The 12,699-nt window shown below is 47.5% G+C and overlaps 1 protein-coding gene across 37 annotated transcripts in view; it reads left to right on the top strand.

The window, feature by feature from the left end:
- The window catches only part of SORBS1 (sorbin and SH3 domain containing 1), a 226,497-nt gene that overhangs the window by 155,621 nt on the left and 58,177 nt on the right, over positions 1–12,699 (top strand). For all 37 annotated transcript variants that reach the window (XM_059398210.1, XM_059398177.1, XM_059398176.1 and 34 more), the window contains 3 exons: positions 6,531–6,578; positions 6,704–6,833; positions 8,960–9,074. In XM_059398210.1, the coding sequence (XP_059254193.1) occupies positions 6,531–6,578; positions 6,704–6,833; positions 8,960–9,074 (293 nt within the window). The remainder of the gene's footprint in view (positions 1–6,530; positions 6,579–6,703; positions 6,834–8,959; positions 9,075–12,699) is intronic.

The raw sequence follows: 12,699 nt of genomic DNA, 5'->3' as shown, positions 1-12,699 counted from the left end.
TACTTGAAAAGAAGCCTGTAAACTCCCAACAGGGAGCAGTCCCTTCTACTCCTTTTGTGATCTTTGAGACCAGGCTGTGGGACAGGAGCAGTTTGCTCTTTGTTTCCTGAGGTAGTTGGGAGAGACTGGGGGGCTAGGGACCGGAGCAAGAGCAGAATGAATTCAGGAGACTGACTTCTTGTAATTTCACTATGTACCCCGGTCCCTAGAAAGCTTATCAAAAATAACTTCCCGGAAACCTTTTGGGAATAACTTTAAGTAAGGCTAAGCAAATGAGTTTTACTTTCTTTTTTTTTCTAACCTCCACTTGACCCACCCTCTCCTCCCCATCATTCCTGCCTCTGTGACCCAGAGCTGCTTGTCTGTGAATTCCATTCGGTTCTCTCTCCTGCAGGCAGAGAGATGTCCTTCTGTAGCCTCTGTGATGTCTGGTCGGAAAGATGGGGGTGGGGGGGGGCGGGGAGAAGGGGCTGTTGAAGTGACCGGAGCCAGCCCCACCCACTGCCGCACCCGGATGTCGAGGGGCTGCTAGGTGGGTCTTCAGAACCCCTGCCCATGGTTTCCTCCTGGGGAGGAAGCGAGAGGGGGCAGGCTGTGCAGGAAAGGCCTCAGACATGCTGCCGCGGACTCGTCCCTGCCTCCCACTTTAGGAAACAGCCATGTGGTGGCTCGGACCTCAGCAGTTCACAGGCGTAATGCTAGCAATAATAATAATAATAACAACAACAGCATAACCACAACAGTGCCTGCCACGACCACCATTTATTGAGCCCTTACTGGATACACAGCCTCACGTGCTAAATGCGTGACCGCTATTAGCTTGCTTCATCCTCGTGGGGACCCCAGGAGGTAAGTCCTCATTTCATCAGTGAAGGGTGTAAGGTTTGGGAAGGCTAAGTAATCTGTGCAAGATCACCCAGTAAGTAGCAGGACCAGGTTTTCAATGCAGATCTCCAGGGCCCTTCCTACTCTGTTCTACAGCACTGCTGATTCCTTTCCCTCTCCTGCTGCACTCTGTGTTCTCGGCTGACCCTCTCTGACCCATAAGCCCAGGTGCCAGCGTCTCCCAGGATGGCGTCGGGGGGGGGGGGGCGTGTAGTTAAGAAATGTCCCCAAGTGATTTGACGCCAGTACTGAGAGCCACCAGAATGGAGGGGACCACCCTTTCCACCCTCCAAGGAGAAGCTACTCTCCAGTGCAATCCAGGGAATTCGGATATAGAATTTGAGGGGGGCTGCGGGCTCAAAAGAACTAGCCTTCCTACTCTGAACATGCGCAAATGATGTTGGTTCTTGATGGGCTTTGTGTCGACAAAATGGCCAAGCTTATCAAATGATGCCTCCACATCAGCACAAAACCAAGACTCTGGTGTGTTACTCCACGGTGCATGGCCTGTTAGAATACTTCGGGCCATGTCAGGGCAGAGGGCTATCCTATCAGCCAAAGGGGGACGTCCCAGAGACCAGCTTTCCCTCTTGCTTTTGGATGCTGCTTCCTCCACTGTCCGCTGACAGTGACCACTGCCCACTCCTGGAGGCGTCCCCAGGGTGTGGTGACATACCATGCCACAGTGGTCTGTTTCATGGACCTTTCTCCTCATTCCTAGATGAGGATGCGCCAGGACAAAGATTTAGGAGGCCAATTTCTCCCAGGCACGTCTGTATTTGAGTTAAAGTAATCCTCCACTGGCCTTACAGAATTTCTAAGAATAGCCTTACTTTGCTGAAGTTCAAGCAAATAGATCTATTGTGAAGCTGCCCGGCTGGGCAATGTGTGCCTCCTGCCCCCCGCTCCAGCTCGCGCTGCCCAGGGGAGGCGGGGCCGAGCTGGCAGGCCGGTCACCTTTGCTCTCCTGAGGACAGCCAGGCAGGAGGGCTCCGCCCGGCCAGTGCAGCCTTAGACTGGCCCGCAGGATAGCCGAGAGCTCCTGTTACTCCCTCTCCACCTCCTCCACGGGCTGGGAATGCCGCTGGAGATGAGGACGGTGAGTCTCGCTCCAGCCCTCTGGTCCTCCGCACGTCTTCCTCCTCTTCTTTCCTTCTCTGTCTCATTCTCTTCTCCTTCAGTTCTTTTTTTTTTTTTTTCCCCTTTTCCTGTTTGTTTTCTGTAGCTACTCTGTACCCTTTGTTGGTCTTTTTTTTCTTCTTCCTAATCCCTTAAAATTTGCCTTTAACCAGAACCGAAGCAGCTTTGGGAATTTCTCCCTGGGCTCTTTGGATTAATCCTGACCACCCTTGTCCCATTTCTCCTTTTGCTGATTCTTCTCTCCGATCCCACCCAGACTTTGTCCCCACTTCTGCATACATCTTTTTCTTTGGCTGTTTTTATTTGTGGGGTGAGTGTGTGTATCTGTCTTGACCCCTTTATCTTTTGTCTTCCAAAGTGTATGGAACGAAGCAGAAGGAATTAATCCGAGCGGTAGAAAAAGATTGTGTCAAAAATGAGCCCCTGATGTTACAAAAATAATCTTAAGTTTAAATGCCTAAGGAATGTATAAAATTAAAATTTAATTGATAAAGGCAAGTGATTGTGTAAATACTGGTTTTTGTGCATCTTTTTAGTCACTTTTTTTTTTTTAAATAATCATTCTCGACCAGCACTTGTCCCAGTATTTTTAAGATTGTTATAAATTCTCAAGAAAGAAACCCCCAAATCCAGGAAAAGCCTTTTTTTAGAAATTCATTTAAAGTTGCTGTGGTTGAAAAAGAAATTAAGTGCTTCCCGGCAGTTTTAGGAGAGTAGCTGTCCCCAAATCGAGCCTCCAAAGATTGACTGCCAAAGCCTAGAGGACAGTCACTTGTGTGTAAAATTCGGAGCCCAGCAGGGGCCTTTGGGTTCCAGAAGTGGATTGTTCACCCTGAGTAAATGCTGCTGAGCCTTCGGGCTTCCTGGAAGTCGTTGGCACCGGAAGTTCTGGGTGTCGCTGCCAAGGCTCAGAGGGGCACTCTCAGCATGTGGCTCCACCACGAGCGGCAATCACAAGATCCCAGCTCAGCTGAGCCCCCTAAGGCGCCGCTTTAAGAACCCTTGGAGAAACTGTAACGGCAGGATTTCAGACACAGACAATGCCTGTGCTCACAAACGGCTTGAAAAAAACATTTCATTTACTGCCTCTTAACTGTGCTTAAAAACGTACACTCCGTTTGGCTAACTCCAGTGTGCAGAAACGCAGAAGGGTGATCCTGGTGCCCAGTTTTCCCATTCATCGGTATTTTTAACTTCATATCCATCTACCCCAGCGTGGGCTTGGCCTGCCAGGAGAAGGGAACTAGAGGAACAGCAAGTAGATGACGTAGCAAGAGTGACTCAGTTTTACCCACTGTCTCTAGAAACCAGCAAAGAACTAGAAGTGGTTAACTCAGAAAACTTGCGTAAGGGCCACCTAGGTGGCTCGGTTGTTAAGCGTCTGCCTTTGACTCAGGTCATGACTGGGATCGAGCTGTGTCTGGGTCCCTGTTGGGTGGGGAGCCTGCTTAACTCTTAAGTTTCTCCCTCTGCCTCCTCCCTGCCCCCGCTTGTGCTCTCTCTCTGTTGCTCTCTCGCGCTCTTTCTGGCAAATAGATAAATACATACGTCCATACATACATACATAAAATCTTTACAAGGAAAAGAAAGAAAATTTGCTTAAAGCATCAAGAAGGAGGGAACGATGCAGAAAGATAGCAAAAGCTTCAAGGTCTAGAAGTCCGTCTGGCCAACACCATAGTGCGTGACTGGAATTTCAAAACAACAGCCTCTCCTGCCTCTTCCATAATAAAAATGATACCAGAAGAGCCACAGTTTTTCCCAGGATTGGGTAGATGAGGCTGGGGTGAGGAGTAGAACAAAGCCCCGATTCCTGTCACAGGGCTTAGAGGCAGCGCAGGGAAGTGGAGTCAGAAAGACCTTGAGTCCATTCCTGCTTTGTCTTTCTCTCACTGTGTGGCTACGGGCAAATTCTCTAAAGCTCCCCGGGCCTCCTTTTCTTGTCTGTGAGATGAGAGATTTCCTTACCTCCAGTTTTCGTGATGGTTGAGTGAGATGAGGTTAGTAAATTAGCAGCCACTATTTGGCACTTAATGGAAGCTGCTATTGTTTTTATTCACAAGCAGAGGTAAAATTTTCTTATGTTAGATTTCTTTTCTTTTCTTTTTTTTTAATATTTATTTGACAGAGAGAGGGATCCCAAGTAGGCAGAGAGGCACCCTGCTGATCAGGAGCCCAATGTGGGGCTCGATCCCAGGACTGTGAGATCATGACCTGAGCCAAAGACAGGCTTAAACCACTGAGCCACCCAGGTGCCCCTTATGTTAGATTTCTAAAACAAACACCAATTAAAGTAAATTTTATGTCCCCTGGGACCTGCCCGGATTCCTCGTGTTTGGTCAAATCTGTGGAACTTCAGTCTGCTGTCTTCGAAGGTGAGCTGAAATCCACATGTTGGACTCGGTCCCGTGGACACAGAGAAACGAAAAGCTTGCTTCCCTAGAGGTGCTCCTGCCCTCTGTTGGCTTAGCCGGTGACATTGCCTTCTCCCCCATTTTTTTCTCCTCCTACTTTTCAAAATACATAAATTATTTAACTCCCCAAGCTGTTCTATTTTTTTTTTTCCATCTTATAAGAACTATTTCTCATTTCCTTCTAACAAATCTTCCAGATTTCTATGTAAGGAGGCTCTGGGAAGAAAAATTTGTTTCAAGAACAAAGACTTTAAACATTTTTTGAGTATTTAAATGCCATGTGTCCCTCATGAAAACGTTGCTTCTTACCCCAAGAACCAGGTAATAGTTACAAACTAACCCTGATCTTCCTCACCGTCTACTGTTAGGCTGTCAGTCCATGATTCAGAGATACAGGGTTTTGAGCTAAAATGCGAGGCTAGATTTTAAGTGGTACATACATTGGTTCCTAAGTAAGCTAATTTCTCATTTGGCAGCCAGTGTTTTTCCAGTCAGAGCTGATTTTTTTTTTTTTTTTTTTTGCTTTCTTTGACATCCTGGCAATTTTAGCAGGGTAATCAGAAGTTCTGTTCAAAAACAAAAACAGGCAAGACAAAATTCTTCAGAACAGTACTCTAAAAATACATTTCTGGATCTCAGTTTACCTCTTCCGCCCTCTTTTCAAAAGTTAACGTAAATCAGCTTGCACATTTCTTGTATAGCAGGGCAAGTCTTGTTCAACTTTGATGACAACTAGTTCTTATCCTTGAGTGGATGGAGGAAGGGAGGGAAAGATAACTTGGCACTTGATGCCTTTCCTTTATCTGGGCTTGGAGGGGACCTGGGACAGGTGGAAAGAGGAGAGGCTGGAACGAGAAGGGCTCCAGGAGGCATCTGGGTGGCTCAGTCTGTTGAGTGGCTGCCTTCATCTCAGGTCATGGTCCCAAGGTCCTCGGATCGAGTCCCACATCAAGTTCCCGGCTCAGCAGGGAGTCTGCTTTTCCCTCTCTGCCGTTCCCCCTGCTTGTGCGCGCTCTCTGTCAAATAAATAAATAAATATGCTTTTTAAAAGAGGGGCTGCCAGAGAAGTCGTCTTTGAATAATACTGAAAATAATAGCAGTGTTAGTTTTATTTCTCCTTCACAAAATACCCCAGCCTTTCCTGCTCTAAGACTTAGATGTGCAGAGAAACAGGACTTGATTAACACTTAGCCAACATGTGACAGTGGGTTCTTTGGCTTGTGTTTGAAAAATCCGTTTCAGTCAATGTCCGTGGGCTCTCGTTTTGAGTTCAGGGCGGCTGCTTCGGCGAGGGGCTCAGCTCTGGTCTCGGTTCTGCAAGTGTCCGTGTCCTGGGGTTCTCTGTTGAGGGGCGAGTGTCTCACCCTTGCAGAGTAGTCCTACAAGACCTGTGAGTTCAGTCGGTTCCAGAGTCACCATTCAGACCCTGACCTTCTCAGGACCCTCGTAGGGCAGCCCTGCCAGCATGTGCTGTGTCGTGAGGAAAGCAAGCTGCTTGAGGAACTGGGCTGAGGTGGAATCAAAGCAAGGGACCAGGAGGGTCTTCTCAGCCTGTTTCCTTAGCCGCAGCCCCTTTGGTCAACGGTATTGTGCATGGAACTGCCACAGGTAGAACAGGTCCCAGCCATGATGGGCTGCTGAAGCCGTCTCCCCAGCCTCCCCCAGCCCATCCAGTAGTGGGACCGGCAGACTCTGGGGAACTTAGCAGGCTAGACCGGAGACATTCAGGGACCTCTCTCTGCCCCTGTTTCCAGCCCAGGCTGGGGACCCTGTGTTCTCGATTTGCTCGTGGAAGTTGTCTTGAGGAGGACCTTTGGCTATTTGTCCCCATGCTTCCTTAGCATCAGGTGGCAGTCAGCCCCCAGGTGTCACAAGTGGACCTTCTGGCCTGCAGGTTGGCCTGCCCTGTTTGGTTGGGTGGGCTCTCAGATGGGGTCTGGGTGTGTGCAGCTTCCGGCCCTGGGCCATCTCTCTGTTGGGCTTCCGGTGTGGCCGGACACCGGCGCAGAACAGGGCAAGTGGGGGGACATGTCACCTGGTTTTCTTACCTTAGCCGGCTTGCTCCTGATTACGTTCTGTTTTGTTCACTAGATGATGATTCAGATCTGTACTCACCTCGGTACTCCTTTTCTGAAGACAGTAAGTGATGTAGAATTTTCTGCTTGCGGGGGAGGAACAGAGGGTGGTGGGTGAGGAAAGACATCTTCCTGTCTTTGATTTTCCTCAGTCTTTGCAAGTCTTTCGTCCCCACTTTTCTTCTCCAGCAAAATCTCCCCTTTCTGTGCCTCGCTCAAAAAGTGAGATGAGCTACATCGACGGCGAGAAGGTGGTTAAGAGGTCGGCCACGCTTCCCCTTCCAGCCCGCTCTTCCTCACTAAAATCAAGCCCAGAGAGGTAAGTGCCTCCTACCCACAATCAGCTCTGAGGGTTAGGGCTTCCATCCCCAAGCTACCAGGGAAGTGTCCTGTCTCTGCTGGGTCAGGCAGCTGTAGAGGCAAGAGTCGTGCAAACCTGATTTTGAATCCCTGTGATTTATTCTGAGTCTCAGTGTCCTCATCTGTTAAATGGGGTTGCATTTTACATTCATAGGGATGCTGCGAGGATAAAACAAGGTAATGCATCTAACATTTCCAGTAGTTTCTGGCTCCCCAAATGGGGCTTAATGAACACTGGCTGTAATTATCATCACTTTACCCTTCTCACAAGAGGAATCTTAACTGTAAAATTTGTCATTTATACTCTTTGTGCATTCTGACAGGTCCATACCAGAGAATATAATTTTAAAATGACGCCACTTATGTTTTTTGAAGACTTTATTTATTTGAGAGAGAGAGAAAAAGAGAGAACGCACATGTGTGTGTGCAGGCACACTCTCATGAGCGAGTGGGGGAGGGGCAGAGCGGGAGAGAATCTCAAGCCAACTCTACGCTGAGCACAGAGCCCGATGTGGGGCTTGAGCTCAAAAACCATCCTCAGACCATGAGACCTGAGCCGAAATCAAGAGTCCCACGGATGCCTAACTCACTGAGCTGCCCAGGCACCCCAAAGCCACGCCTTTTGATGCTTATCGTGGAAAGATAAGGCTTGAAGTGGTTCTGATGGTGGTGTCGATCATCTCCTCGTGGCTGTGCTGAATGACCTGTTTTTCTTCACCGAGTTCTTATTCCCGACGGAGCAACCTTTGTATGCCATCTGGAGGGGTGTCCCACGCGTCTTCGGGCTTCCTCTTTCACCACTTCCCAACAAGGCTCTGCGCACACTGCAGAATTTTTTTCCCTCTATGTACACACTCAGTTTTACACCTCCATACCTTCTCCATCTTCACAGACAAATGAGTGGCTGAGTCCCACACATACATGACAGTATCTGCCTGAGGATTTTGATAATTAATTTGAAAGGAAGGCTGGGTATATACCCTTAAGTCCTTGTGGGTACACACTCAGGTGCATTCATCAAGCATCTGCTGGGTTCATTCTGTGCGTGGATTGAACCAGATGCTGTGGGGGGATGGAAGCATATACAAACCATAGTCCCTGCCTTTGAGAAGCTGATAGCTTTGCGGGAAAAAGGGAATTATACTCACAATGCAAAATGCAATACTGTTCATGCCTTAAAAATGTGTCAGCAGGGATGCCTGGGTGGCTCAGTTGGTTAAGCCACTGCCTTCAGCTCAGGTCATGATCCCTGGGTCCTGGGATCGAGTCCCACATTGGGCTTCTTACTCAGTGGGGAGCCTGCTTCTCTCTCTGCCTCTGCCTGCCACTTTGCCTGCTTGTGCTCTCTCTTTCTGACAAATAAATAAATAAAATCTTAAAAAAAAAAAAAGTGTCAGCAACTTCCAAGGGTTCATGTATCCTCTAGAACCCATTGCTGGCTCAGGTTAGGTATCTGTACCCAAGGCTGTGATTTGGGTGACTACTGGGGCAGGGTGTGGATTAGGGACAAACGTGGTTATCAGTCGCAAATCACGTTTATTCAGTGCTTACACGGTGGGCCTGGTGCTCTGCCAAGTGATTTGCATGCACTGTCTCATTTAATCCTTTCGCTATTCCCATTTTTCAGATGAGGAAACCAAAGTAGCCATGGGTGAGGTGCTTGGCTCAGCTCGCCAGGCTAGCGAGTGTGGTAGCAGGGACTGGAACCACAGCTGATGAGCTCTGGGACCTTCGTTCTCTCCCACCACACTAGTGGGAGTGGGAAGAACAAGCACATTCCAGGAATGATGAGCCCGAGAAGAGAGCAGGCTTTGCCGCTGCCGCTTCCCAACCTTCTCCTCATTCTCTGCACGGCTGGTGCCCGGCTTTGAGCGGGGGACGCCTCGAGCCCTCTTGTGAAGCCAACGCAGAGATGTAACTGGTTATTTTGAGAAGGAAATCAGCGCCCCTAAATGCTTCGCACAGAGACCGATTTCATGCTTCAGATACAAAAACTCCTTGATTAGACTGTAGTCAGCCAAAGTCAGACCCTGTCGGATGCCAATTTTCATGAAAATAGCTCTAATAGGATTTTTTTTCCTCCAGAAACGACTGGGAGCCCCCAGATAAGAAAGTGGATACAAGGAAATACCGCGCAGAGCCCAAAAGCATTTACGACTACCAGCCGGGCAAGTCTTCTGTTCTGACCAACGAAAAGATGGTAATGTGTATATTAAAGTTCTTTTGTCTCCCCTGCTGTGTTCTTTAATCCGGATGCCTTGGGCGCTTGGATTACATTCTCTTCCCCTTGAGACAGACTTTTGCTATGTTTTGAAGACAAATGAAGAAATGAAGTATTTTTACCCTTTTCATTTCTGCAGGTGTTGATAAAATAAGTCCTGAGAGTCTGCTTTGGAAGAAGCCGTATTGTGTTTTGTTGTTCTTTTTGTGCATGATTTGAACTAATTTAAAATGTTCTACTAATGTAAAGATTGATTTTGCTCCTGTCTTTTTTAAAAATGTCTGTTAATTTATCAGGCTTATTACTAACTGGACTAGACTCAGATTATTTTTTAATAGGTGACTCTTATTTGAACATGCATACATTTTGTAGAAGTTATGAGCACATCATAAAAAAAAAAGCTAAATACTTAATATGATATTGTGACTTGGGAAGAAAGACCCAGACCCTGTTAGAATATGTCTTGTAGATCTTCCTTTGCTGACAAGTGCACTATGGAGGACGCATTTCCTATTCAGTCTGGTTTCTAATTCTCTATATGTGTTCACATCACCAAGCAATTGTGAGTGGGGGAGAGGGCCTACCTGAGCATTGAAGACCACCCTGGAAAAGCAGCTTTTTCTGTGAAACAGGAAAGAATTTTTACAAACTGATTAGTTTCTTATCTGCCACCCACGCTCCCTTTTACTCACCCTTCGTTGGGATAGCTGGTTCAGAATTCTGATCATGGTTACAGGGATTCTCCAAAGCTCTATAAATACTGCAGCCCTCCAGCCGTGCCAGCAGGATGGAATTGTCACGCTGGGGATCGGTTTTTATTAAAATGCGGTAACCACACTGAGAGCAGATTAAGTGGGCCTCTGAAAGGCAGGTTCAAGTTATTTTCCCTCCACCTCTTCTGCTCTACATGTTTTAAGTAATAATTGATTTGACTTTTACTAAAATAAAAATGTGACATCTTTAAAAGCTCAAAGGGAGAAAGTAATTTTAATTAGGAAGAAAGGTCAACAGTTCACAGAAATGCTTTAGAGTTGTCATTCTTTAGCATTTACTGTGCACCACAGTTATTTTAAGCAAAAAGTTGAGAAAGGAGCCAAGAACTTTGTCTCGGTCTGCACCCTGCCCTGGGGGTTCTCTCCCTGTTAGAAGATCACACGCACCGAAGTTACCTTCCACGCGCAGGTGTGCCCAGAGAGACAGTCATGTGCTTTGGGAACATTCCTGATAACAAGTCAGGGACACACTGTCACGTGTCCACACACTTCTATGACTTCAGAGACTCCATTGCCCTTTGGGTGCTTTTGTTTGGGCGATAGTGTTACACCTGGGTGGTCTTTGCTTTAATGGAAGGCTTGCCCCTTTCTTTGATTTCCCCCTCCTTTCCTTGGTAATTGGACCACTATTCAGCATTTTGAAAAAAAAAGACATAGTTTTGTTTTTCTTGTTGATACCACAATGGTTACAACCCATGGAAAGTGATAGAGGTGCCCGTTGGGGGCCTCTGGACAGTTGTGGCAACTGTGCCTATGGTATTCAGGCCCCTGGGCCAGCCCAGTGACAGGACGAGAAGGTCCCAAGCGGGCCACGTAATTCAGTGCCCTTTGCTCTTCAGCGCTGTTCTTCTTAAGAGAAGGCTTTCATTTTAGAAATTTCAGCCAGGTCTGTGTTTCACAGTCTACTCTTCCCAGTAGTTGAATTAGTCCTTTCTTTTTTGATTTTTTTTTTCCTTCTGTTTTGCCACATGAACAGAAAAGTTGGAATGTGTCCGTGTCGCTTGCCTTTTGGCATCCAATATCCGGTTTGCCAGAATTTGAGGACACCTCCCACCCCTGCCCCAACCACCACATGCACATACACACTTTTGCCTTGTTAACTGTGGATAAGTATGCTAACTAGTGACCGATATAGAATCTAAATTTGCTCTTGGAAGTGCACAACTTTTTTTTGAGGGGAAAAATGTTTTGTTTTTCCAATTTGTTCCTGTCCGCTTCAACCTGCCAACTTCAATGGTGACCTCACAGGCACACGTGCCTGTTGTTTGCAGGAAGGTTGGGAGTAGACTGTAAGGGCTTCTGAAGAGCTTGTCTTATCCCTGGGGCAAACCCAAACCATCTCAAGCAGAGGAAACCCTGTGCTGCCTTCAGAATCCCCTTCGGCAGGCTTACAGCCTGACGTCTCCAGCCTTGTGGCAGACTCCTGTGATGGTCTTCATAACTCCTGAGCCCCCTGTCGTCCTAGTCTGAGCCCATCGTCTTGTTCTCCCACCTCGGGATTAGAGATCTAGTGGTCAGGCCCTGCTTTGTCAGAAATGGCCTCTTTCAGGCTTTGTCCCTTTTACTTTCCTCCAAAGTCCCTTCCAGAACTTCAGCTCAATTCAACAGATATATATAGACTCACTTTTAGGTGCCAAGCCCGGGTTAGAGGTTGGGTTCCCTGCTGATCCCACAGGGGCATATTGGGAAGGACAGACATTAAGATAGTAACTACAGATACAGGGTACAGATCCAGGTAGGTAAAACAAGGGGGTTTCTTCCCAGTACACAGTCACTTTGAGTTCCTTCCTGGCTTTTTAAGTTTGTCACTTCCCCCTATTTTAGCTTTGGGTCCTCTGCCAACACACAGAGGGCCTGCCTTCTTCTCAGGATTATGAGAAGGGGGATGTTATATACTGGACAGAGCACTGGACTGGGAATTGGAAGATCTGAGTTCAAATCCTGACTCTGCCTTCAGCTCTCTTGGGACAAGTCCTTTAACTTTTCAGAGCCTCAGTGTTTTCATCTGTAAAACAGAAGTATTGCTTGGCCTGCCAACATTACCAAAGTCCTGAGTATTGAAGTGAGTCCTGAGGAAGATTGCAGACTCCCTGAAGTATCCAGTGAGAGGGCCAGGTGCGGTAAAATGTCCAAGAGAATTACATGAACGTCATCAAAGGTTGTGCACACGAACGTACCACATTCAGATTGTTTAGTTCAAAATTGAAGCCAGTCTCTGGCTCCTATCCAAGAAGCAAGACCATCCTTGAGGAGAACGAGGCATTCTTCTGGCAGGTCACCTGCCTTTTCCCAGGATTTGGCCGAGCTGGGGAAAAGAGCCCACGGTAGCAGAGAACTCAGCCTGGCGTTGTGGAATCCGCCCTCCCTGCCAGGACAAGAGCCCGCTCTGCCTCTGGAAGGATGTTTCCTATTTGTCTGTTCCATAATCGGATCTGCCGCCAAGTTACAAATGGCAGAATCAAATCCAGGCATTTGTGCCGTGTGCTGCTACCGCTTCCACACGCTCTCCAGGCGGCCGCTCTGGGCCTCAGCAGTTGACACGCCTCCCGACTCCGTTCTCCACACGGTGTTAGCCTTCACAGGAAAAGCAATCTGCAAGCCACCTTTGGCAATAAAATGGGCTGATTCTTTCAGGACTGAGTACCAAGACATTCAGGCCATTTCCTGAAAGAGTTGGTACATTTTATTTAAAACAACAACAAAAAAAACGTAGCCTATTCCCATGGAGCAGTTATAAATAGTGTTCAAAAATAATCAACATGAAATGGGTTTCATGAAGCTCCCATCATATGGGGATCTAGCATGTCCCAGGGTCTGAACTGTCCCTCCTG

Source organism: Mustela nigripes, chromosome 4 (genome assembly GCF_022355385.1).
Source record: "Mustela nigripes isolate SB6536 chromosome 4, MUSNIG.SB6536, whole genome shotgun sequence".
Lineage (NCBI taxonomy): Eukaryota > Metazoa > Chordata > Mammalia > Carnivora > Mustelidae > Mustela > Mustela nigripes.
This window is presented reverse-complemented; position numbering and strand designations above follow the sequence as displayed.